A 24,430-nucleotide genomic window follows, 5' to 3' on the forward strand; every position below is an offset into this window, starting at 1 on the left:
AAGATACTAACTTTGTAGTTGGTGGTGGTTCAGAAGCTCTCAAAATACTAATGTCAACTTTTTAAAAGTTGGGGTTTTTGGCTCTGGTTTTTTGTGTGTTTTTAGTATTCAGAGGAGGAGGATAGAGAAAAAGAGCCCAGTGATAGGGAGTGTCTTGCAGCATTTTATATCTTAATGAAAGTATATGCAACAAGTTCTGATTTTCACAAAACTAGAAGGAATTTGAGATTTACAACATAGCTACATAATTTATGTCATAGACAGCTAAAGCACATCACTATTAGCGGGAGTACATGTCATTTGTTCTCTCTGTGGTGAAACTATTCCAGACTTGACAAGATTTAAGAAGCTGCTATTTATATATTCTATTATATTTAAGATCTCTCCTTTCCTTTGCAGGAACACTTCTTCAGGAGAATGGGAATACAAGAAAAACTGTCAGGAAGAAGTTATATGGAAGTGACTCTGAAAATACTGTGGTGGTGACATCTGAATCGATCAGTAATAGTACTGGTAGACATAGAAAAACTCCACGCAGAAGTGCTGCTGTGGCTGCTAATAAGCTAAGGCTAATGAGTGATGTGGAGGAAGAGGTGTCAAGCTCAGAAAGTATTGGCATTGGATGCAAGAACAGAAAACTGCCTCACCGAAACGCCTCAGCTGCAGCAAGGCGAATGTTACTGGAAGGCTCTGAGGATGACGTAGGCTTAAAGTCCGAAAGTGAAAAAGAAACAGAGGAGCAACTTACGAAGAGGAAAATTGTTTCTCAATCTGGTCCATCTGCTGCACGAAGAAAATTTGTTAGTGAATCTGAAAATGGAACTTCAGATTCTGAGAGAGACACACAGGCAAAGCAGAAAAGCTGGCAGAGCAATGGTCATAGGCAGTTACGTGGGACAGTCCGTTCTGTATCTCCCAAAATGAAAAGTCTCGCCCTAGACTTTTCAGAGGAGGACTCCAAAAGCCATAATTCAGAGGATGGGAGCAGTCAAAGAGTTTCTGACCAGTCAACATCTGCATGTAAAAAGCCTGCAGTAAGCAACTCAGAGGATGAAGTGGATTCTGAATTGGATGGATGGAATGGCAGAAAAGTAACCAGTCTGCAGCTTGCTCCTCCCTTAAAAAAAGCAAAAGTCTTGAGTGATTTAGAGGACACAGCAGAATCAGAAACAGAATACAGAGAGGATCGGAGATGTTTTCTCTCAGAAAGCTTGGTGCCAACTAGAATTGTAGGGAATTCAAAATCTGGACCTACTTCCAGCTTCAATCACTCCTCTGGTACAGAATCTGGGATGGATTCCAATAACAGTGATTATTGTGAAACTTCTTCAAAAACAAGAAAGAGGAAAAGAAAAGGAAAAACAAAACTTGTGAGAAAAGGTAACACTTTTAAAGTTAATGCATCTGACTCTTGATACTGACTAGGTGAAGGAGATAACACAACATGAATGACTGGGTAATGACTGGAAGGTTTTGGACTGCATGAAGTGAAATAGTGTTCCTTGCTGTTGTAAAATATCTATAAATGGAGGAAGAACAATTGTATGGGATGATGATGACGACAGTGTCTCAAGTCTAGACAGTTTGGGAGCTAGGAGGTTAACAAACAGCACTGAGAGAAAATAATTACAGTTTGGTGTAGTTCTGTGTTGCTTAGAACTCAGATTGAATGCAGGCTGTTCTTGTACAATTCAGGTGATAGATTTCCCTGTGAAAAACTTGTAATTAAGTCATCATTCTTTCCATATATAACTTGTATTTGCTTATCTGTATAGCAATAGGTAGTAACTGATGCTGACATACCTATGCTGAAGTAATATTGTTCTGTGTGTGTCAGAACAGTTAAATTTGAGAAAACTCTTCTGGGTTGTTGGTAGAAAGCTAAGCAATATTCTAAAGGATGTTGTGAATGAGTTCTACAGTATGCAGCTCAAGATGGCAGAAAATCTCAAAAGAAGCATTATATGCTCTTTCTTTGGCCTGCTGCTCGACAATTTGAGTAATGAAAAACTTCTGGGTTTGTAGTTCTTTTACCTTCAGTTTGTGAGTAAAATAATAGTTCTTACTTTAGATTGTCTGTTGTGTTGAAATTTTCTGTGCTAAAGCAGACTTGGAACCATTACTTTCAGTTGAAGTAACTTTGTGGCTTTCCAAAATGAATTTGGTTGAAAGAGGTTTTAATTATTATTTTCATCGTGTACACTGGAACCCGAAACTTGATTTGACTTTTGGGTTTTATTCTGTAAGTGATGCAGAGGCACTTCAGTGCTGCATTGGTAGCGTTCTGTGGCATCTCTGGCTTTTCTTTTAATATACAGGGGGTTGGATAGTTGTGTGTGGCAGTTCTGTTACCAATATAATGCTTACCCTCCTATTCCTTACTTGCTTTAGTTTCATAGGTTTGTGGGTGCCTAAACAGTCTTGCGTGTCTAACTGGAGAGTCATGTCACATCTCTAACTATATATTAGCATACCAGTGGTGTCCCCCAGGGATCAGTGCTGGGCCCTGTCCTCTTCAACATATTCATTGATGATCTGGATGAAGGGGTAGAGTCAGTCATCAGCAAGTTTGCAGATGACACCAAGTTGGGAGCAGATGTTAGTCAGTTAGAGGGTAGAAAGGCTCTGCAGAGGGACCTCGACAGACTGGACAGATGGGCAGAGTCCAATGGGATGGCATTCAACAAGTCCAAGTGCCAGGGGCTGCACTTTGGCTACGGCAACCCCATGCAGAGCTATAGGCTGGGGTCGGAGTGGCTGGAGAGCTCCCAAACAGAGAGGGACCTGGGTGTGCTGATCAACAGCCACCTGAATATGAGCCAGCAGTGTGCCCAGGTGGCCAGGAGGGCCAATGGCATCCTGGCCTGCATTAGGAATGGTGTGGCCAGCAGGAGCAGGGAGGTCATAGTGCCCCTGTACTCTGCTTTGGTTAGACCACACCTTGAGTACTGTGTCCAGTTCTGGGCCCCTCAGTTTAAGAAGGACATCGAAACACTTGAGCGTGTCCAGAGAAGGGCAACAAGGCTGGGGAGAGGCCTTGAGCACAGCCCTGTGAGGAGAGGCTGAGGGAGCTGGGATTGTTTAGCCTGGAGAAGAGGAGGCTCAGGGGTGACCTCATTGCCCTCTACAACTACCTGAAGGGTGGTTGTAGCCAGGAAGGGGTTGGTCTCTTCTCCCAGGCAACCAGCACCAGAACAAGGGGACACAGTCTCAAGCTGCGCCAGGGGAGGTTTAGACTGGAGGTGAGGAGGAAGTTCTTCACCGAGCAAGTTGCCCAGGGAGGTGGTTGAGTCATCGACCCTGGAGGCGTTCAAGGGGAGATTGGACGTGGCACTTGGTGCCATGGTCTAGTCATGGGGTCTGTGTTGATAGGTTGGACTCGATGATCCTTGAGGTCCTTTCCAACCTAAGTGATACTGTGATACTGTGTGATACCAATGAGACATTATGTGAGAGGATCACTGTAAAGCAGTTAATAACAGGCAATTGAAGGGCAGAAATCCCAGGCAGTTGCAGAAACAAGACTTGCCTACCCCACTTGTTTCAGGAAGTTCGGTTCTTGGCTTTGTTTTTTCTATCATTTTGTCAGTCACTCAAATGCTTGTGTATGCTGGCACGTTACAATCTCATGGTTAGCTTTTTAGGGCTTGACTTTAAACTTATCAGACTAATGCTAAGATTTATTGGAACACAATTCTGCGTATGATATCTCTTCACATTGTTAGGAGGTGGTCCTGACTTAGAATTTGAAAGACTGTTCAGGGATAGCTGTTTGGTTTAATCCTTCCAAACCTGTCACTCAATCACAGAGTGACTTCATGAACCTCTAAAAAACTCCTCAACTGTGGCTGAGGGTTTGGGTCATTTCTCTTCCCCCCAAAAAATAGTGAAAGATGTTAAGTGCTCTCTAAAAGACTTGAGAGAATACCCCTAAGTGGCAGCAGATGCATCATTAGCTTTTTCTGTATTTAACCTTCTCCAAGGTGTCAGTGTCCTTTACAGTGATATTTTCCCAGGCTTTGAGCACTCTCATGATTTGCAGTTATCCTATAAAGGAAAATGAGTATGTTCAATGTACAACATTGTTGTGTGAACTGTTGCACATACTATATATAGGTATTTCTTTTTATTTTCAAGACTTCGTCATATAACTTCTGGTTTATTATTATGGTGCAAAGACTAATCTTCCTTTCTCATCCACCTCCCTCAAACATTGTTTAGCCTTAACTAGGGTTTACAGAAGCTTAGTGCCCCCCAGACAGTAATCTAAAGGCCTCAAGGAAATTAAGAAGTTGCTCAGGGAGGATGGTTGGTTGATTTCTACACCAAGAAAACAAATCAGAGTTAAACTTTTCTGGTTCACATAGTACTCAATCAGAGTTGAAGCCAGTCATGTTTTGGAGGAAAAATTCCTATGGGTGTTTTCAGTTGCTTCCTACATCACTTAGTTTGTCAACTGAGAAAAGGAAGAGCTTTCTTCAGTACTGCATTATAAGAAAAAGAAAGATGTTTCCATGTCCAGGCAGATTCCTTTCCAGTGAACCCTTTCCAGTATGCAGTGCTAAAAAAAGAATAAGGTGGGGAAAAGGATTTATTTTTGTTGTGTTTACAGGCTTTTTTTCTTTTGTAACTTTAGACTTAGCAGAACTATGTTGTCATACTCACTTTCTAAAACCTACAAAAACTGGGAGGGTGGACTACCTTTTAATAGGTTTTTAAATAGCTTTGACCATCTATCTCACGTATGCTTTAAATGTCAAAACTCTTGAGTCAAATATGAAACTTCTGGGGAGTTCTTTTGGAGACTTGTGCCGTTACTTTGAGAGTATTGGAAGAGACTTCTAATACAGCAAAAAGGGATGATACTTTTACAAATACTTAATCTAGTGGGAATTTCACAGAATGCCAGATTGGAAGGGACCCCAAGGATCATCTGGTCTAACCATACTAGGTAATAATATAGTGTAAATGAGATGGCCCAACAGCCTTTCAAGCTGAGTCTTAAAATTGTCCAATGGAGGACAGGAGGGGAATCCACTACTTCCCTTGGGAGACTATTCCACTGTCTAACTGTTGCCATGGTGGAAAATTCTCTTCTGGAGTCTGATCAGAATCTCCCTAGGAGTAACTTGTCCTCTTTGCCCCTTGTCTTTTCCATGTGAGTCCCTGTGAAAAGGGGAAGAAATTCTACACAGAGAGAGTAATTGCCCATTGGAATGTGCTGCCTGGGAAGGTGTTGGAGTCACCATCATTGGAGGTGTTCAGGAGGAGACTTGATAGGGTGCTTGGTGCCATGGGTTAGTTGATTAGGTGGTGTTGGATGATAGGTTGGACACGATGATCTTGAGGGTCTCTTCCAACCTGGTTTATTCTATTCTATCATCCTGGTATCCACCCTTTATGTACTGGTACATGGTAATAAGGTCTCCTCTAAGCCTTCTCTTCTCAAGGCTGAACAAACCCAGTTTTCTCAGCCTTTCATCATATGGCATCTCTTGGAGTAGGCAGTTGGTAACACTTCCCTTCTTGTGGTTGTCTAGCACCTCATATTTAATGAAAAAACAGAACTTGTTAATTTAAAAAAACATCCTTAGACTTTTTCTGTAAACATTTCCTATGCAATATGCAGAAGCTGTCAGGCTGGGTAGCCAACACAGAGCTTCTGGCCTCTGCAGCTCGTCCTGTGAACGCACCATCAACATGTTAACTATTTATCTTGTAGTGTCTTAAACCTCAATGAAAATATGATTTCTCCTCTTGGCATTTCTTTGCAGTTTAGCCAGGGTGTTAGCTTCTGCTGTGTCATACCTTCTGTGGGCATGGGTGTAAAACATTGCTTTGTCTTCCAGCTGTAATTGGAGCAAAACTAATCTTAATCATATTTTGTCTTTGAAACTTTTTTTAATTACTTTTTGTGTTTAGTTGGTTTTGTTAATTACCATCCTTATACTTTGGCTGTAGCTTCTTTAGTAATCAATGCCCATCCACTACATAAACTTGGCAGTCATAAAAGTAACTTCATCATTGTTTTCCATGTGCAGCTGGTGCCACACATGGGCAAGCATATTCTAGTAGTTTGTTGCAGAAAGGTTGGACTCCTTTATCCCCTCATGTGGTGTTCTATCCTATGATGGAGCTGCAGAAACTTTGAAAATATGCATTATCTTTATTATGATAAAGGCCTTTCCTTCTTCCCCCCTCGCCCCCCCCCCCAACATGCATCTATAGACACCTAAGAACCTGTCTCTGTGAAAAACTGCCTCGAATCACTTGTGTACTTCCTTTACCCTAATTTTTTTAAGCTGCTTTTCTTGGAATAGCTTCAGGTGATGTCTTTAAGCATTGTGTTCTTCTGCTGGCCAAAGGGGATTAAGTGAATTCCACATTACGTTTGGGCAGTCTTTTTCACCTTTCCAAACTGCCCTTCTTGAATTCAAGTGTAGCTCAAAGCAGATGTCAGAGAATATTAACAGGGTTGGATTATCCATTTCCACATTTATGAACGGGTCAAAAAGTTTTTGTACCAGTAACTTGTGTGCTGTACCTTAGGATGTATCCTTACATTTACTTACACTTTGAAACAGGAAAATACTGTCATGTAACATGTTAGTGCTCTTGGCTCCTGCGTGTTCAGACTTGCCTCATAGCAGCAGTCATATGTTGTGTGTCTGCTTAATAGTACTGGAGGACAGTGTGTAATTCAAGCTTTAGCTCCTCATTTTTTAGATATGTACATTTGTTCACCTTTTATACAGTGTTATGTCATATTCAGCAGAAATATGGTACATATTGGCCATAAAAATCACATGGTACAAATAGTGATAGTAATGTTCACTTATAAGCTCTGGAAAACATTAGAACAAAAGCCAGTAAATTAATTATCATTTAGAAACATCAACATAGGTATATATCTGAGAGTACATAAAAGGCTTTACTTTGAAATCATGACCAGCTTTGGTATCTCAGGATATTTTTAATATCATGTGCCATAACTTTAATACTCATAATACTCATTGCATTTATTCATGTCAGAAGTTAGACAAAATGTTGCCCTGACCTTACCTCACAGGTAACAAATTGGGGAACACAAGAGCAGAAATGATTTGCAGTGTTGATGCTTCTGGTTAAGCTGACCAGAAGGAGCAGGAACTGAAAGTTACTCGGTTTTAAGTCTCAGGGTAGTGTTCCAGCGTCTGGGTGGTTGTCATTCTGGGATGTTTGGCCGTTAGCAGTTGGAACAAAGTTACCAAGACAAGCTTGTTTCTTCCCTCTGGAAAGGAAGATGAGACAGCATGCCCTCTATAAACTCTTCTTGATTCCATAAACATCTCCTTGAAAGATTATTTAGTTGCCTGGTGTTCTGCAAGTACAGAGCAGCTGACATGATTTTCCCCTCTGTTTGCTGAGTACATGTAGAGAATCATTAAAAGCACATGAGTAAGTACAAAGGTTACTGTTATCAGGAGATAATAGGCTAAGTGTACAGAGGGGCTTTAATGGAGGGCATTTTCCTCCATTTCACTCCATCAGTAACACCTGCAAAAAAACCAGGAGGGGGATGATAATCTTGGAAAAACAAACTTTGTGAATCACTTCTTTGCTAAAACAGCAAAATGTTATCAAGTATGTAAACCTTCAAGAACTACTGATTTGCGTTTTTATTGATACATGTAAGTAATTCTGTTTAAAAGGTAAAAGCTTAAACCACTGATCTTCCTAGCATCAGCTGTATGATTTACAGATGAAATACTTGTTTCAAAATTCAACATAAGAAGCCAACACCCTGTTAAAAATACTGAGTGAAATATTCACTGTTAGAAACAATATTACTGTTTGAAGTGGAGGCCAGTGACAAGCGGAGTCCCTCAGGGATCAGTCCTGGGACCTGTCTTGTTCAACATCTTTGTGGGTGCCATGGACAGTGGCATTGAGTGCACCCTCAGCAAGTTTGCTGATGACACCAAGCTGTGTGGTGCAGCAGACAGGCTGGAGGGAAGGGAGGCCATCCAGAGGGACCTGGACAGGCTGGAGAGGTGGGCACAAGCCAACCTCATGAGGTTCAATAAGAGCAAGTGCAGGGTCCTGCATCTGGGTCGAGGCAATCCCAGGCACAAATCCAGGCTGGGCAGGGACTGGGTGGAAAGCAGCCCTGAGGAGAGAGACTTGGGGGTGCTGGTGGACAAAAAGCTCACCAGGAGCTCTCAGTGTGCACTTGCAGCCCGCAAAGCCAATCAGATCCTGGGCTGCATCAGGAGAAGTGTGGCCAGCAGGTCGAGGGAGGTGATTGTCCCCCTCTGCTCAGCTCTGGGGAGACCCCACCTGGAGTACTGCCTCCAATTCTGGAGCCCCTATTACAAGAGGTATCTGGAGGTGCTGGAAGGTGTCCAGAGAAGGGCCATGAGGATGAGCAGAGGGCTGGAGCACCTCTCCTATGAGGACAGACTGAAGGAGTTGGGGCTGTTCAGTCTGGAGAAGAGAAGGCTCTGAGGTGACCTCATTGTGGCCTTCCAGTATCTGAAGGGGGCTACAGGAAGGCTGGGGAGGGACTCCTCAGGATCTCAGGTAGTGATAGGACTAGGGGGAATGGAATGAAGCTGGAGGTGGGGAGATTCAGGCTGGAGGGGAGGAGGAAGTTCTTCACCATGAGAGTGGTGAGACCCTGGAATGCGTTGTCCAGGGAGGTGGTCGAGGCCCCGTCCCTGGGGGTGTTTAAGATCAGGCTGGATGAGGCTCTGGCCAGGCTGATCTAGTGTGGGGTGTCCCTGCCCATGGCAGGGGGGTTGGCACTAGATGATCCTTGTGGTCCCTTCCAACCCTGAATGAAACTATGAAACTATGAAGTTGCTGAGGAGCTGACAAGTTTTAACGGTCTCTAATTCCAGTTCTAAAATTCCCAAATCCATCCGGAATTTCCTCATTTTTTTGAGAATAAAAGGATCTATAATGTGTGAAACTTGTTTTGAAAGGTCATTCTAGTAAGAGAATGATAGCTTCTAACAACAGCAGTACTAGTAATATGAAAGCACTTGTTTGCTACATTAGGTAATTTGTGATTTTTAAGCTAATTATTACCATGATGCTAAAGAATGTTACTTTCAAAGCAAAAGAGCAATCCTGAGAGTACAAAGTGTGACTGGGACTGACTGACTGTTTAGTAAAGGCCTAAGATAAATGGAAAGTAACAGTTGACATTTTAAAAAGTAAGAAGAAAAGAAAAATGGTTTATTTTATTACAGCTTGTAGTGTTTGTGCCGAATGGATTATTTCAGAATGTAAGTTGTTACTGAAAAGAACTTTTAAATCTGTATTTTGTAGGATCAACATCTGAAGAGACTGGACAAAATGCCAAGGTGCTCAGGAACAGGACATGTGTCATTAACTACAAGAAACACATAAAGCTGTCTAATGTGACTGAGAAGAAGAATCCACGCAGATGTGCCACTTTGGCAGCTAATAAGATTAAGATAATGAGTGATACAAAGGAAGAATTATCAAGCTCAGAAAGTGTTCACACAGTAAGAAAGAACAGAAGGCAGCTTCATGGCAATGTGTCTGCAGCATCCAGGAAGAAACTGATTGGCAACTCGGAGGTAGATGCTTGCTTGAAGTCTGAAAATGAGAAAGAACAGCTTTCTGGTGGAAAAAAACATTCCTGCCCGGAATTGTCTGCTCTTAAAAGAAAATACATCAGTGAGTCTGAAAATGAACAAACAGAATCTGAGGCAGAGATAAAAGTGACTCAAAAGCAGAATGATGATAACCACAAGCAGGCACACAAAACAGTCTGTGTTGTAGCTCTTAAAAATCTCAAATATGATTCTTCAGAGAATTCCACAAACCACAAAATGGAAAACGGGAGAGACTGGGGAAGTTCTAGTCAGTCAACTTCAGCCCACAACCATCATGTGAGCAGTTCTGAAGAGGAGGTAGATTCTGACTTAGCTAAACGTGACACAAAAAATACCAGAAAAGGATCAAATAAAAAATCTAGATTTTCTTTCAAGAGATCAAAATTACGGGATGACTTCAAAGAAACGGAAGAATCTGAACCAGGGGGGAAGAAGGATGAAAAAAGCTCAGCATCAGGGAATATGGAAGCATCTGGGACTGCAAGGAGTTCAAAACCCACTTTCAGTTGTTCTTCTGATTCAGACTCTGAAACTGATGACAGTATCTATAGTGACGCCACAGAGACGAGAAAGAGGAAAAGGAAATTGGAAGTCACTAGAAAAGAAATCAGCAGTTCCAACTCAATTAAGCCTTCCAGAAGACCCCAGCGAAGGAAACGTTGGAAACCCAGCCAAGAAAATGACTCTGAAGATTTGGATTACACCAAATACAGACGAGCTAATCGGCGCTCTAAGATACGAACTCGGAACGGTGGCAGGCGGACTGTGAGATACAACGACTGCGATGAAGATGACTATGACAGAGGCTTAGACGATGTAGCTCATGAAACGTAACCTTAGAAGGAAAAGCCAGCCCACTCTTTTTTCCTTTTTCTTTTTTTTTGTTTTTTCTTTTTTCCCCCTTTTTGTCTTTTTTTTCACGGTAATAGCACTAGAACTCATGATGGACGCTGGCTTTTCGTTGTCCTACATTTCAGGGAATATATTTATATTTTTCTATGAAAAAGTTATGAATGTGATTAGATGATGACTTTCTCCTTTTCATATTTTGACTTGCACTTGCCTGCCCATGTAGCAGCCTTTAGCACAGATGCCAAAATGTGCCTCATTATAGGGGCAATTTTTTTGTCTTTACTGGTATTTTATTACATATAGCAAGAGTTAAAAAAAGAGGAAAAAAAAAAAAGAAGTTAAAACACTGCGCAACAGGTTGATAGCAGTATGTTGAGTATTATTGTTATGGGTGCTGCAATGGATACTACCTAGGTCATACAACATTCGAGAACAGACTTCAGACATCTCTAGCGCTGTATGAAATCATATACAGTAGTCAAACAGGCTTAGAATTAATACTACACACTACAGGAATCTGGTGGATGCTGGCATTGCATCAAGAGAGTGCTGAAGCGTCACTAGGCTAGGAACCTGGCAACTCGTAGGAGTACAGATGTTACGTGTTCTGTGCTTCCATTATTGATAACATGCAACTAGAACCAGTTACCAGTTGAAAGAGAGTATTTGCCAATTAAAACAGTCTATTGGTGCTGGTGAAGAGAGAGTTTATGCTGACAGGTAGTACTATCATTAATGTGACTTCTACACTGTAAAGTTAAGAATACAAAATGCAGGTGAACTCTTGGGCCTAAGGGGTTTTGTGTGTTTTCTTTATAAAATAGAAAAAAAGAAAGAAAAAAATTAAAACAAAATGCTTGTTTCTGTTTTCTTTATGCGTGAAAGGTTTGAGGTGCAGGATTCTTAACATTCCGGACCTTTTGTGCTACGTTTCTGTTCTTCCATATTTAAACGTTTAAGTGCTTTAATGTTAGACTCCCCATTGATTAAACCTTACCAATTTCTGACTATTGCAGTACATCTCCTATTCTTGAAATGTTTGAGGTGGCTGTTGTTATCCAATAATTCTCGTGTGGACAGTAAGAGAAAATTCCTCCAGGTAAAATGTGTAAATTGGTTGGCCATGTGCCAGCTACAAGAAGGTAGAGCACCTCTGAACTCTGGCCTTGATTTTCCCTGGAGTTGTGCTGGCCAAAGCCTCACAGTTGCTGCCTTCAGTCCAACACCAGGTGCTTGATTTTTCTCTCCTTTCCTTCTCTCCACTCTAGGGTTTTTTTCCTGTGCTCTGTGGGTTCCCTGTCTTACAGAGATTTAGTGATGACTCACTCAGATTTAGTGATCCCTGATCTAGTTGTTCCAATAGGAAATAGATTACAATATTAGATTTATTCTAAACCAGCTCATTTTAACCAAAATAGCTATTTTGTGAATTAGTTTTCCAGCAGATTGGACTACTGGCAACACCTAGAAGGGTTCTGAAGAAAACTTAGTGCAGCTACATAATCAGAATCAGTAATGCCAGAACTGTTTGTACAAATGGAAGTGAAGTAAGGGAGAAAGGAGTCCCACGTGCTGCTTGCCAGCACTTAGTGGGAATTGCTTCAACAACATTGCTGGCATTATGCGCCAAAAGGTGTATTACCATCACATCATTTTGGGATCTAGAATGTTACTCAACATAGAGACAATTTATTTTTCCCTTAAACCTTCTATATGAAGTCCAGACAACTTCATTTCATTCTTGCCCCAGGAATTTATTTAGAGCATAGTCCTTAATATGATAAAGTTTTGTAAATTCAAGATACTTGATTATCTGAATATTTAAGTTGGTTTCTAAAATATGTTTAGTGATGAAACTTTGAGGTGGCTTTGTGTGTATTACCTTTTAGGGGCAACTTTGTTAAAAGAGTGCGAGTCAACTGGTATTTTTATATTATCCATAAACCAAAGGCATTGTTCAGCAGCTGCTTATGATCAATGTTCTATGGGTATAACCTCCAGTATTGGAATAAATACTGGTATAATAGCTCTGGAGCGAACGTCAGAGTTGTCATTTATCGTGTTTAAAAAGCTAAAACTGGGCTGGTAGGTTTGCATTTCTAATTCAGGCTCTAATTTCAGAAGATGGTTTTCTCTCTTGCCCTTTTCTCAGTTCTGTGTTCTGTGTCACACTGTGCTCATGCACTACATGATCACAGTGACACCTGGACCTCTGTACTGTATTCATGTATCTGAGAGGAAGTTACTAGCCTAGGGACCATAACATTTTTTTCTAAGTAGAATAGATGCCAATTTAGGTTTCCTAATTGTATGCATACAGATTGCAAAGAGCCATTAGGAGAACAAATTATTAAACTGGAAAGGGATTTTCACTGGCTTAAGGTTTGATTTTTTTTTTTTTTTTTTTTACTATTATTATTATTTACTTACTTAAGTATGCTGACTCTTTGTTAGAACTGGCTCTGGAGAAAGCAGTTCTTTATTTTCCTGGTAATTTTAACCAGTCGGCATTCTTTATTTGGTCTGGCTGTACTCAGGGAAGTAAAGCGAGGTAGTAGACCTGTAAACGTAACTTCATTTAAAGCCGCTTAATGCAGTGCAGTTGTAAGCTGGTGGGTTGGGGGGGGGGGGGAGGGGAGGGGCTGTTCAGGGTGAAGAGGGTCATTGTTTTAAAGTAGGTACCGCATCTGGGATAGTTAATAGGCTAAAGGGCAGCGTCAACGGAGAAAAAGACTAAAACTAGCTCAGAGGCTTAGGAGCATCAGATCCTTCAGTATTGAACACTTTCACGATGTACATGTAGAAGTGGACCAAAGTAAAGCTGTACACAAAACTGCACTGTCACTGTACTCTTATTTGCATGTCTGGTACGTTCACCCTTGCTTTATTTGGAGTTCTGTCCACGTACCCTGCACCTGCGACCTCTGCCTCAGCGCTCCGGACCGCGCTCCCCGGTGGGGGAATCCTCCGCGCGTGCCTCCGCTTACAGGCTGTGCCCCACCAGCCATGGGTTCCCCACCTTCACCTCGCCTCTCCCCTGCCCCGCTAAAGCGAAACCTGATGCCGACGCAAGTGGCTGGTAGGGCAGCACGGCAGGCTGCCCCGGGCGTCGAGGCCCGCTCCGAGGCCGGAAGGAGCCGTACCGCTACGGTACAACGGCGCAGCAAGGCGGGGGAGGGCTCAGCAGCCCTCTCAGGGCAGCCAGCGGCAGCAACCGGTGGGAAAAAGAAGTCTCCGGCCGCCCGCTCTATGGTCTGAGGAGCCAGAGCGTCCCCGGGCGGGGCGCAACTCGGTGGTTCCGGCGAGCTAGAGCGTCCCGGTGCGCAGGCGTGCTGCCCGCTGGGGCTTTGCGGCGGAGCCGAGGTGATGGCGACTTTCTTCGGGGAGGTGGTGGTGGCCCCGTCCCGCTCCGGCGTGGACGATGAGGAGGAGGCCCGCGAGGAGACCCCCGAAGACCGGGAGATACGCAGGGAACTGGAGAAGAAAAGGTAGTGGCCCCAAGGGGCTCCCTGGCCGCACTGCTCACTGCTGTGGGGCGGCCTCCCCACGTCCGCTGCGACGGACACCCCTGGGGCGTCCGGATCTGGGACATGGGGCTAGGGCCCGCGAGCGCTGCTCCATTTCCTTCCGTCTCTTGCTAGGGAGGTCGACGTCCACTGGACTTTGAAGTCGGGCGCGACTACAGGGAGCTCTGCCGGCGAGCCGATTGTGTGCTCTAAATTTATATTAGCAATAGGACACAACGCTGCAGGTAAGTGATACAGACTGCAATAGGACATAACGCTGCAGGTAAGTGATACAGACTGCAATAGGACATAACGCTGCAGGTAAGTGATACAGACTGCAATAGGACATAACGCTGCAGGTAAGTGATACAGACTGCAATAGGACATAACGCTGCAGGTAAGTGATACAGACTGCAATAGGACATAACGCTGCAGGTAAGTGATACAGACTGCAAAAACAAACCAGGTGACGCTCTTAAGATGCTGCTACTCTTCTGGTGTTGGCTAAGTTTGAGAAGGCAGGAGGGTATAAGAAAACGTCTGTTGGGACAGTCCCTTTCCTATAGCATATTTTAATATTCTCTGCTCTGAGGTGGGCCTTACAGGTGTCCAGCTCTCCATTTAGGGGCCAGAGTTTTAATCCCGAGGTAACTGAGCTGTCTAGAGAAAGCCAAAGTTAGTCTCCTTATGTGTGAAACTCTTGTTGTTTTCTCCTTTTTTTACAGCTGCTTATTCCTCCTGTCAGTTCATGATGACATTATATCATATCAGTCGAAGGCCAGAAGCGTGTTCTGGGTTTTACTTAGGACCCCTCATTTCCTTTGTGTAACTTCTGTGTGATAGGCTCTCACAGATTGTTAATTGACAAAAGTTTCCTTCCAATACTAGCAGGTGCTCAGTGTTGTCAAGTATTTTGAAATAGGGATCTGTAAGACACGAGTTATGTGTCAGTGAGCTGTAATTAATTTATAATGAATAGAGAGTTGTTTTTAAATACTATTTTCTTGTTAAGACCCTCCATTGTCCAAAAAGGCCTCTTGTCAGGTGGCCACCTGGGCACACTGCTGACTCATATTTAGTCAACTGTCAACCAGTACCTCCTGGTCAGTCGCAGCTTTCCAGCCACACATCCCCAAGTCAGTAGGTTAGTGTGGTGTGGTTGTGACCTGGATGGAGGACCTGGGTCACCACTAAACCGTGCCGCTCAGCACCACATCTACTCCTCTTCCCCATAGCTTCAGCATATTGTAGTTGAGTTGTTAGAGGGAAAAATGTCAACTGGCTCCACAGGACCCTCACTCTCAGTGCTATGTGAAGTCTTTGGATCTGTAAGAATGAAAATTTGCATCACTCAGACATTGCTCAGATCAAAGGTCACCACAGTAATATAGTTCCTAAGAGTACCTGCTTTGGGTGTTAGGGATCTCTGCATGTAGAAGTGGTCTTCTAAGTCATGATACCATGAGGTTATTCACATATTTGGTCAATAAATGTATGTGGCTGAAAAAAAAAGTTGCTGCATTTTCTTGAGATTGCAAAGACATCATTTCATTTGGGTTTTGTTTGTAGAGATTTTATTCCTTATGATTTAATGGTATTCACTGGTTTTTTTCACAGCTTTCCTGTCATCTTTTATTCTGGATTCTGTATGTTGGGAAGTAGTTGGAGTTGTGAAGCTCTGGAATGAGTGGTGTCGAACATCCAATACAACAAACGTCCTCCCAACAGATTCTTACTGTTTGTTCTACCGATTAATATCAGACCCAACAGTAAGTGACTTAAGCACACATTCCTCGTCTTCATCCACCCCATACCCTGCATTAAGACTGCAGTATTCTGGATTATTTTCATCAAAAATGTGAAGGGTCTTGGATCTCACTAGAACTATCTGAAGTTCTGATGTATGAAGTTCAGTACAAAGAGTGTGACATGCTGCTTGCCTCACATGAGTTGTAAATAAAAAGTTCTTGCTGAGATAAACATAGAAGCCCAAGAAAACCATACAAGTTGCTGGCTGCAGTCACTTCATCTTGACATGTGATTATGAGTTGTTGTTGTGGGCTTTAAGCCACTTGTTTACTCAACTTCTGTTCGTGTCTTTTTCACTTTAAGGTTTTGCTGTGCCGGTGCAGTTGCTACGTTGCTGAGGATCAACAGTTCCAGTGGCTCGAAAAGGTGAAACTGGCAAGACAACAAATCGAGTAGTGAAGTCTTAGGGGTGGGCACCCTTCAGGCTAGTGTAAATGCCTGTTTACATTGTAAACAGGACAGCATTGTAGACAACTGTTTTCTCTGTGGCTTTCTTTTCTCAAATGCTCAACAGATGTACTGTCTCTAGATTCTATGAAATCCCTGTCTAGACAGTGCCACTTGTATCCGCTGTAACTTACCAGCTTGGTGCAGTTAACTCTTTTGTTTTTATTTGTTGCTCTTAAATACTTTCCAAACCTTTTTCCTTTTTTGCCTTAACTTTTCTGTGGCTTCTTTAAGCTGCTTTTCAGCTCTGGAAGAATCCCTCCTTAAGAAAGAGTAATATAGCTGCATTTGTACAGCTGCCAAAGGATCACCCGGCAAACCAGTCGTGAAAATTACAGTGGGTGGTATCTTTATTGATGGGTGTGTTCTGTTCCTTTCACAGGGAGGAACTATTTGTCCTATTTGTTCATAGACTTAGTATGCTAAATCCTTACCATGGCATCATTCAGGTGCACAAATGCTGCTGAGTCATTCAGGTCCTTTCATATAGCATTATGCTGATTTGAGTAAGATAAACCAGAAAAAAGATGTTCTGGCTCTTGAATGGGTTGGGATCACTGCTTAGCCTTAAGGAAGCACGGCTTATTTTGTCTTGCTGCCTGTCTGCTAACCTTTCTTACTTTAAAACTCTGCTGATCAGATGAACAAGCAGAGATTCTAAAGCTATTATGTTATGCTGAGATTGTGTAAGGCTTGGCTAGAGATACAAAGAGTGAGATGAAAACCGCTGTCCTCAGCCTGAGCTGGGTGCTGTATCTGCTCCATCTAGCTTGCCAGCTGGCCCAGCCAGCATGTGAGAAGGATTACATGGTTGTGAGGGAACCAGAGAGATTATGGGAAGGCAAAGAAGATGGGAAGCAGAGTAACTTCACCAAATGACAAAGCATTTTCAGACCCAAGTTTGTGCAGCACTGGGGTTTTATGGCTTGGCTTGTTGAAGAGTTCAATGTGCATAGTAATGGTGCACTTTGGAGTTCAGAAGCCCTAAGACCTAGGACACTTTGGGTTTGCTATATCCCACGCATTCTTGCACTTCATTTAAACTGGGATTACAAAAGAGAGATTATTGTGAGGGTTGCTCTCATCCCCCTTTGTAATTTTCCAGCTGTTCACTCACCTGTGTTATGTTAAATGTGGGTGGTCACGCCCAGCAGGAGTGTATAGATTTACCAAATTAAGGTTTTCAGACTTTGTGCTTGGTATCTCAGAAACATTGTGCTGTCAATCTTGTTTTTAGTGTGAATTACAGACCTGTTCTGTATTCTTCCTAGATTCTGATTCACCAAGCATTTTCATGAGTCACACCTGTACTTCTCTCTGTGCTTGCTCAGTTGGTGGCAGCACACAGATGAAAAGTTTTGCACTACTGCGTACCAGGCAGTGTTTCCAACAAATTGAAAGTGTGTGTGCTTCTGAGCAGTCCTGTCAGTTTTGTCTAACAGTGTTGTGAGGGAGCAGTCAGCTTCCCTCTGTGATGGGTACCATATACAGAAACAGCTGAGTTTCTGTAAAGTTTGCCAGATTTCCCTGTTTACTTATCATAAATCTGAAGAAGACAGTGCCAAGGGAAAGTGCAGGTTTATCATGCTTCTGCTCATGTGGATATGTTCCTTAGAAACAGTGGGACACTGTGCAGCAGGTTGGTGTATTGTGAAAGCATGCAATGGACCCAAAAGTGTGTTTTACACAATATTTTTTTTAACTCTCTTCTTTGAGGAAGACTGGGGGGAAAAAAATTAAGATTCTTTTTCTCAATTCAACTCAAGTATAATTAGGTAAAATCTGATTGCTTAAAAGGAAGACTTCAAGTACTGTAGAACATCAGGGGAGCATGATTGTAATTTCAGCTGGCTTGCAGGTTAGCAAGATGCCTTCCTGTCATAAACAGCCTGGTTTTCTTTCTTCAAACATCATCAGTAAAAACAGTAAGTTGTGATACATTTGCATCCCTGAAGGTGTTCAAGCAGCGTGCAGAGCTGGAACTTAGGGACGTGGGTTAGTGTTGACCCTTCAGTGCTGGGTTGAAGGTTGTACTGGATAATCTTGCAGGTCTCTCCCAACCAGACAAATTCTGTGGTTCTGTGAATAGGAAGTACTGAGAGACCTCGACAGGCTGGACAGATGGGCAGAGTCCAAGGGCAGGAGATTGAACACATCCAAGTGCCAGGTTCTGCACATTGGCCACAACGACCCCATGCAGAGCTACAGGCTGGGGTCAGAGTGGCTGGAGAGCAGCCAGGCAGAGAGGGACCTGGGGGTGCTGGTTGATGGTAGGATGAACATGAGCCTGCAGTGTGCCCAGGTGGCCAGGAGGGCCAATGGCATCTTGGCCTGCATTAAGAACAGTGTGGCCAGCAGGAGCAGGGAGGTCATTCTGCCCCTATACACTGCACTGGTTAGGCCACACCTTGAGTCCTGTGTCCAGTTCTGGGCCCCTCAGTTTAGGAAGGAGGTTGACTTGCTGGAACGATTTCCAGAGAAGGTCAACGAAGTTGGTGAGGGGCTTGGAACACAAGCCCTATGAGGAGAGGCTGAGGGAGCTGGGGCTGCTTAGCCTGGAGGGGAGGAGACTCAGGGGTGACCTTATTGCTCTCTACAACTACCTGAAGGGAGGTTGTAGCCAGGTGGGGGTTGGTCTCTTCTCCCAGGCAGCCAGCACCAGAACAAGAGGACACAGTCTCAGGCTGCGCCAGGGGAAGTTCAGGCTGGAGGTCAGGAGGAAGTTTTACACAGAGAGAGTGATTGCCCATTGGAATGTGCTGCCCGGGGGGGTGGTGGAGTCGCCATCACTGGAGGTGTTCAGGAGGAGACTTGACAGGGTGCTTGGTGCCATGGGTTAGTTGATTAGGTGGTGTTGGATGATAGGTTGGACGCGATGATCTTGAAGGTCTCTTCCAACCTGGTCTGGTCTGGTCTGGTCTGGTCTTCCAAAGCCTCTCAAGAAATCAGTAGAGTTGCTAAAGATGTAAGCTGTTCTTCGGGGTTTTTTCTCTCTATCCCAAAAGCAGTGCATGTGCAATTTCTAGCTAAAGGTTGTGATTCAAATTTGAGTTAGTCCTACAAACATGAATGAAGCTGTCATTTGCCATCTGCACTGAATTCTAAGTTATTCTTTGTGAGTTTATGCTGTTGGTGTGAGAAGATAAATTTTGCTTATATATTAACGTTTTCAGGTTTTTGGCTGTATGCAAAAGGAGGGCTTGCAAGTAACCATTCTTTCCACGTGTCCTGTGGCTGACTATAAAACTCAGGAATCCACTTTAACGCTCCCATCTCCCTTTCTGAAAGCCTTGAAAACGAAAGAATTCAAAGAGCACGTCTGCTGCCCACTGCTGGAACAGCCCAACATTGTGCGAGATCTTCCTGCTGCTGGTATTCTGCAATTCCAATTACTTAGAAGGCTGCTGGTGGCAATAAGAAATCCACACTGAATTCCAGTTAGAATTTTTGCTTCGTTGTACAAACTGGCTAACAGCTTGACATCTTACATGTTACCTTTAAAAGCAGGGAAAAGTTTCAAAGTCATTTTACCCCTTATGTGTGGGACATAAGTAGTAGCAAATTACTGTGTAGCCTCACAAAGCATATTGTGTGTTGGGATTTGGGGGCATTTTCCTTGTTAACTAAGTATGCTTCATTAAGAGTTACTCTCATCTGAAAATCCCAGCTGGGGCTCACATTGGAGGTAAAGCAGGCTTCACAGTGCTACTGATAGACCTCATGTAAAAGTTAGATTCAGTTTTATTATGGCCTGTAATAACAATCTCAGGCTTTTCCTTACCAAGTATAAAACTAGTGCTAGCATCATGAAGGAAAACTTGATTGGCAGGAGCTGAAAGTGGATTATTTTTCTAGAGAAAGTTCATCTTCTTCATACTGTGGTTTGAGGTTTTGTGTTTGGTTGGTTGTAGGGGGATTTTCATTGTTTCCTTTACAGAAGCTTGGATTGGTCTGGTTTATCAGTAATACACAATTTCCATTTAAAGTATTTGCCAGAAAGAAATACCAGCTGCACTTTGCTGATTTTTGGTGGTTTGTTTCCCTGTGTACCTGAGGGATGCCTGGTCTACCTGTCAGGGTCTGGAGTAGTTAAGATACAAACTTGGAGACTTTGGAAGGTTGTGTCATTTTTGTGTACCAGTAGTGTGCAGTTTCCCGTTAAAGTAATTGCCAGAAGGAAATACCAGCTGCACTTCACTGGTTTTGGTGATTCACCTTCCTGTGTACCTGAGCAGTGGGGGATGGCTGGCCTACCACTCAGGGTCTGGAGTAGTTAATATATACATTTTGATGCTTTTGAAATTGTGGCCAAAGCAAGGGTGATTTTATACATGAAATTCCTTCTGTGCTGAATGTAACACACAGTTTCTTTTGACTTGTATTTAGTTTTGAGCTACTGTCAAGTATGGCAGATTCCTGCGGTGTTGTATCAATGTTACACTGATGTCATCAAACTGGACACGGTTACAATTGAAGCCTTCAAGCCTCTGCTTTCCTCTAAAACCCTGAAGAGTTTAGTCAAGGTAAAATGTTATATTTAAAAGTGGATGGGAGGTTTGGCCTAGTTTTGTCTTTGATCTCTTGCGTTCTGCCCTTGATGTATGCTGGAAAGGCAGGAAGGCACAGACTGCAATGACGAAGGACAGTGATTTCTGGTGTAGTACCTGCTGTAGCATAGCATGGATCTACAGCTTCCCTCAAAACTTCACGCCTTTTCAGGCTCTTCTAGCAGTATTAGTATACCAGGAGGTGAATTCCTGTGACTGTTTAGGCTGCAGTTTCCTTTGGAGGTGTCTTGTGTTAAAACCTTTAAGGGTATTTTTAAATTATCTTTTGTTTTCACATCCATATGCAAGATGTCTCTGTTCCAGTTCTGTATCTTCCTGTCTTGTGCCATACACATACCTGTAACTCCTTTCTGGAATTACAAGACTCAATTTGTAAAGGTGATTCCTAACAGATTTGCACTAAAAAGCAGCTGTGAAATCATGGCATTATAGCTACTAACATAAATGTTTTGCCGCTTCTGAAATGTTTTCAGTTGGAGTATAGTTGATTCAAAACACTCTCCTTAGTTTTGTCACTGACAGAAGAGCTTTGTGTGTACTTAAGTATTTATTTCAGCTTTAAATGTGGGAATTGTGAGTTGGTTTTCATTGCAGCTTATACCACTCTAAGTCAGTCCAACAGACTGGTACATAAATATTGAAACCCTAAAGGAAAACGACAGCAAACATGCAGGTTCTTCCTGTTATGTATGAGCAAAGGGGGAATTAAAATGTACGTGTGTCCCCGCCCACGGCAGCGGGGTTGGAGCTAGATGATCCTTGTGATCCCTTCCAACCCTGACTGATACTATGATAATCCCGTTCTGTGGTTGAACTGCATGTTCCTTTGGTGCTTTTAGCAGGTCTATGGATGCCTTCATTTGGAAGACCTGACTTTTGGTCACAGTTAACATTTTAATAGAGCTGGTATTTAGACTAATGAAAATTGGAACAGAGGAGAGTGAAGCTGTTTTGTTTTGTAACAAGCAATGTAGCTAATGGTGATCATCTCTTCCTCTTCCTAGGATGCAGCTGAAAGCACAAAGCTTTTGAAGAAGTTACTGACAACCAATGAAACTCACAGTAATATCTACATCTAGAAGGGACGTTTGTGATGCAGACTGCACTTTTGTAAATTCAAGTTTCTTCTTCAGAGGACGTTTTGGAGTTGTAGTTGTTGCTTTAAAAGTGGAATAAATTCCAGTAGGTTTTTACTTCTGCACTCATTACTTTTGAATTCATCACTACCAACACGTACATTTCTTCTGCATGGCTTGGGAGACTTTCTTCTGGAGTGATTTTTAGGAAAGAGGTCTTAGATGTGAAAAGAAACTTCTTTTTCTCCTCCTGAAGGGATTGTCTTACTGAAACATCAGCCTTTTTTTATGTGTAAAAGAGTAAATGCAGTTAAAGAACTCTCTTACCTAATGAGAACACATATTTTTTACTTCATTTTGAGACAGCAGAGTTTTCTTTGTATTCAGCCTTCTTGAAAGATATGTCCGTGGTGGAGAAAATACACTCTGCTGCTTCTTACAGAAACAATTAACGAGTCAGTCTGTGTGTGTGTTTATGAATGAGCGATCCAAAACACAGTAAGTGAACTATAGCAGATGCTTTTAAAACACTTACTGGTGGAAAATAATCTGAAGCTTGCTTTGCAAATTAGTAAGAGGCAGGAATGTGAAGCAGTTTCGAATTGCATGGAAGGACTGCAACTTGGATTCACTGAGTAGATTGTCACAGGTGTTCAGTGTAGCGCCGCCTGCGGATCTGACAGGCAGAGAGATGTGGCCACGCTCCTCTGTTGTGGCTCCCATCTGCAATGCCTTACTGAGAGCTTGCCTTTGTCGGGTTGTTTCAGTTTCAGACCTTGAGCAGGAGGTGCAGAGGCACATGAATATTCCCTGCTGCCACATCTCTAACAGTGGTGGGAACTCTTCCCAATGAGACTGGATGCTAGATTCCCAGGCTGCTTCAGCTGGGTTTGTCAGGGCGCACTGGTTGTATCTATCCACTTGAAAATGCCAGATTGCTGACAGCGGTAGGAATAGTCCAGGGTCTCCTGTGCAGACCGTGTGATTGTTAAAGTGTCTGCACAGAGTTTTACAGGTTGGTAAGGACTTCAGCAGTGCATTTGAAATGCGCAGTTCTGACTTGTGTGTATCCTCTGTTTGACTTAACATTTTGCTTAAGAAAATGACGTTCAAGATGTTATTTCTTCCCCTACCAGGTAATTAGTTGGTGGTGTCACTGGACAGGCATCGTTATATTGCATGTTGCTTATCCTTTGGAAGAAGAGGATAACGGCTTCAGACTTTTCTAAGTTTAACTTTGACTTGATACTGCTGAGTGGGCCTTCTTGAACAGTGTATTCCTTCAACAGAACTGTCATCCCTTCAGGTTTGAAAGTAGACAGTTTAGTCAACATCCACTGAAGCAAGTAACCCTTGTTCTTCAGCAGGCCCACTGCAACCTCTGGTTTGACAGATTTTTAACTGCTCCCTGTATTGCAGTTTCAGCAGCAGTGGAACACTCCTTATGTGGATATCAAGTTAGGTATAATTTAAGACATTGATTGAATTTTCTGTTAATGTAATTGCAGATGAGCAAACAGCTGTTGCTTTACATGGTACTGCATTTTGGAACAAACCCCGAAGCCCAAGGTGCAGGACATGGACATGGTTCCTTCTGATAATTTTTTGTGTTTCGATTTGTTTTCCCATTTCTGCACAACGTTTTAGCTGAAACCTGTTTGTGTGTATGACCTGAGCTGAGAATTCTGTTGCTCTGGAAGAGCTGTGTGTCGGCTGTACCATTTTGTTGCTTGCATACTGACCGTGTTTGACTCACAATAAAGAAAGTATCTAACAAGAAGTATCTTTAATAACAAATGTGCAGGGTCTTACAGGATCTGTAAATACACCTTTAGTGTTGGTTTTATTACACCTGCAATCTGCAGTGTTTCAAAACAGTTACTTAGTTTTTATTACCCGGGTTTATGCTGAGGTGTGAGAATGCTCCTAAACACCTTGAATAAAAATGTCAAACAAAACACTCCAGCATCCTGGAGTTTAGACTGAAAGCTGATGTAGGGGCAGAATGCTCAAAGGCTTATTATTCTTGCTTCAGAGGGTGTGATAGCTTTCCAGTCAGAAATGTTTACACAGGATGAGATGCTTTTTCTGTTGGGTACTATCAAGCTAGTGGTTTCAGTATCCAGGGATGTTTCTGTGATCCACATTACAGGTAAGGTCAAGCTTTGTGCATGAAACTGCACAGGTCAGGGCATGTGCATGCCGTCTAGTCAAGACGACTCTTCCTCATCAGTGTCATGCAGGTTGTGCTGTATAAACTCGAACTGTCCTCCTTTTCCAGTACACAGTAAGTACTCTAGGGCAGTGAAACAAGATATTTTAACTTCACGTTTCTTCTTTGTTCATAATTTGATGTATGAAATGGCTCCATGCTCTCCCTCCTTGAAACAATTAGTTCTGGAAACAATGAATTGAGGTCTGAGTGTCTTACGTGAGCACTGGGTGAAGCCTTTTCCATACTTGTACATTGCTGAGTTGGGGGTTTGTTTTTTTGGTTCTTGCCAGTACCTTGTAAGGACCTGCAATAATGTTTTCTCCTGGGT

At 42.8% G+C, this 24,430-nt stretch overlaps 2 protein-coding genes across 3 annotated transcripts in view; both read left to right on the forward strand.

The window, feature by feature from the left end:
• BRWD1 (bromodomain and WD repeat domain containing 1) overlaps positions 1 to 13,093 on the forward strand; it is a 59,198-nt gene extending 46,105 nt beyond the window's left edge. Inside the window, exons 40-41 of the mRNA XM_068155270.1 lie at positions 400 to 1,380; positions 9,316 to 13,093. Coding sequence (XP_068011371.1) covers positions 400 to 1,380; positions 9,316 to 10,463 — 2,129 coding nt within the window. The 3' untranslated portion in view covers positions 10,464 to 13,093. The remainder of the gene's footprint in view (positions 1 to 399; positions 1,381 to 9,315) is intronic.
• Positions 13,094 to 13,792: 699 nt separating this feature from the next.
• On the forward strand, positions 13,793 to 23,989 carry PSMG1 (proteasome assembly chaperone 1). 2 transcript variants are annotated; one of them, XR_010989427.1, is made up of 8 exons: positions 13,793 to 13,969; positions 14,123 to 14,232; positions 15,605 to 15,756; positions 16,100 to 16,162; positions 19,417 to 19,615; positions 20,630 to 20,766; positions 21,816 to 21,993; positions 23,024 to 23,989. XR_010989427.1 is itself a non-coding variant. In XM_068155271.1 (7 exons), the coding sequence occupies exons 1-7, from the start codon at positions 13,848 to 13,850 to the stop codon at positions 21,888 to 21,890; spliced, it is 858 nt and encodes a 285-aa protein (XP_068011372.1). In that variant the 5' UTR covers positions 13,793 to 13,847; the 3' UTR covers positions 21,891 to 22,004. The 2 variants fall into 2 exon arrangements, 1 of the variants encoding a protein (XP_068011372.1); XM_068155271.1 differs by lacking the exon at positions 23,024 to 23,989 and having other exon boundaries at positions 21,816 to 22,004.
• Positions 23,990 to 24,430: the final 441 nt, after the last annotated feature.

Source organism: Melanerpes formicivorus, unplaced genomic scaffold, assembly GCF_026170545.1.
Source record: "Melanerpes formicivorus ecotype bairdi unplaced genomic scaffold, bMelFor1.0.p_v2 SCAF_30, whole genome shotgun sequence".
NCBI classification, from domain to species: Eukaryota; Metazoa; Chordata; class Aves; order Piciformes; family Picidae; genus Melanerpes; species Melanerpes formicivorus.

Coding starts and splice junctions, on each gene's coding strand:
- PSMG1 (XM_068155271.1), top strand. CDS start 13,848: ATGGCGACTTTCTTCGGGGAGGTGGTGGTGGCCCCGTCCCGCTCCGGC. Junction 14,233..15,604: donor AATAGGACACAACGCTGCAG/GTAAGTGATACA, acceptor TTTTTTTCACAG/CTTTCCTGTCATCTTTTATT. Junction 20,767..21,815: donor CCCTGAAGAGTTTAGTCAAG/GTAAAATGTTAT, acceptor TCCTCTTCCTAG/GATGCAGCTGAAAGCACAAA.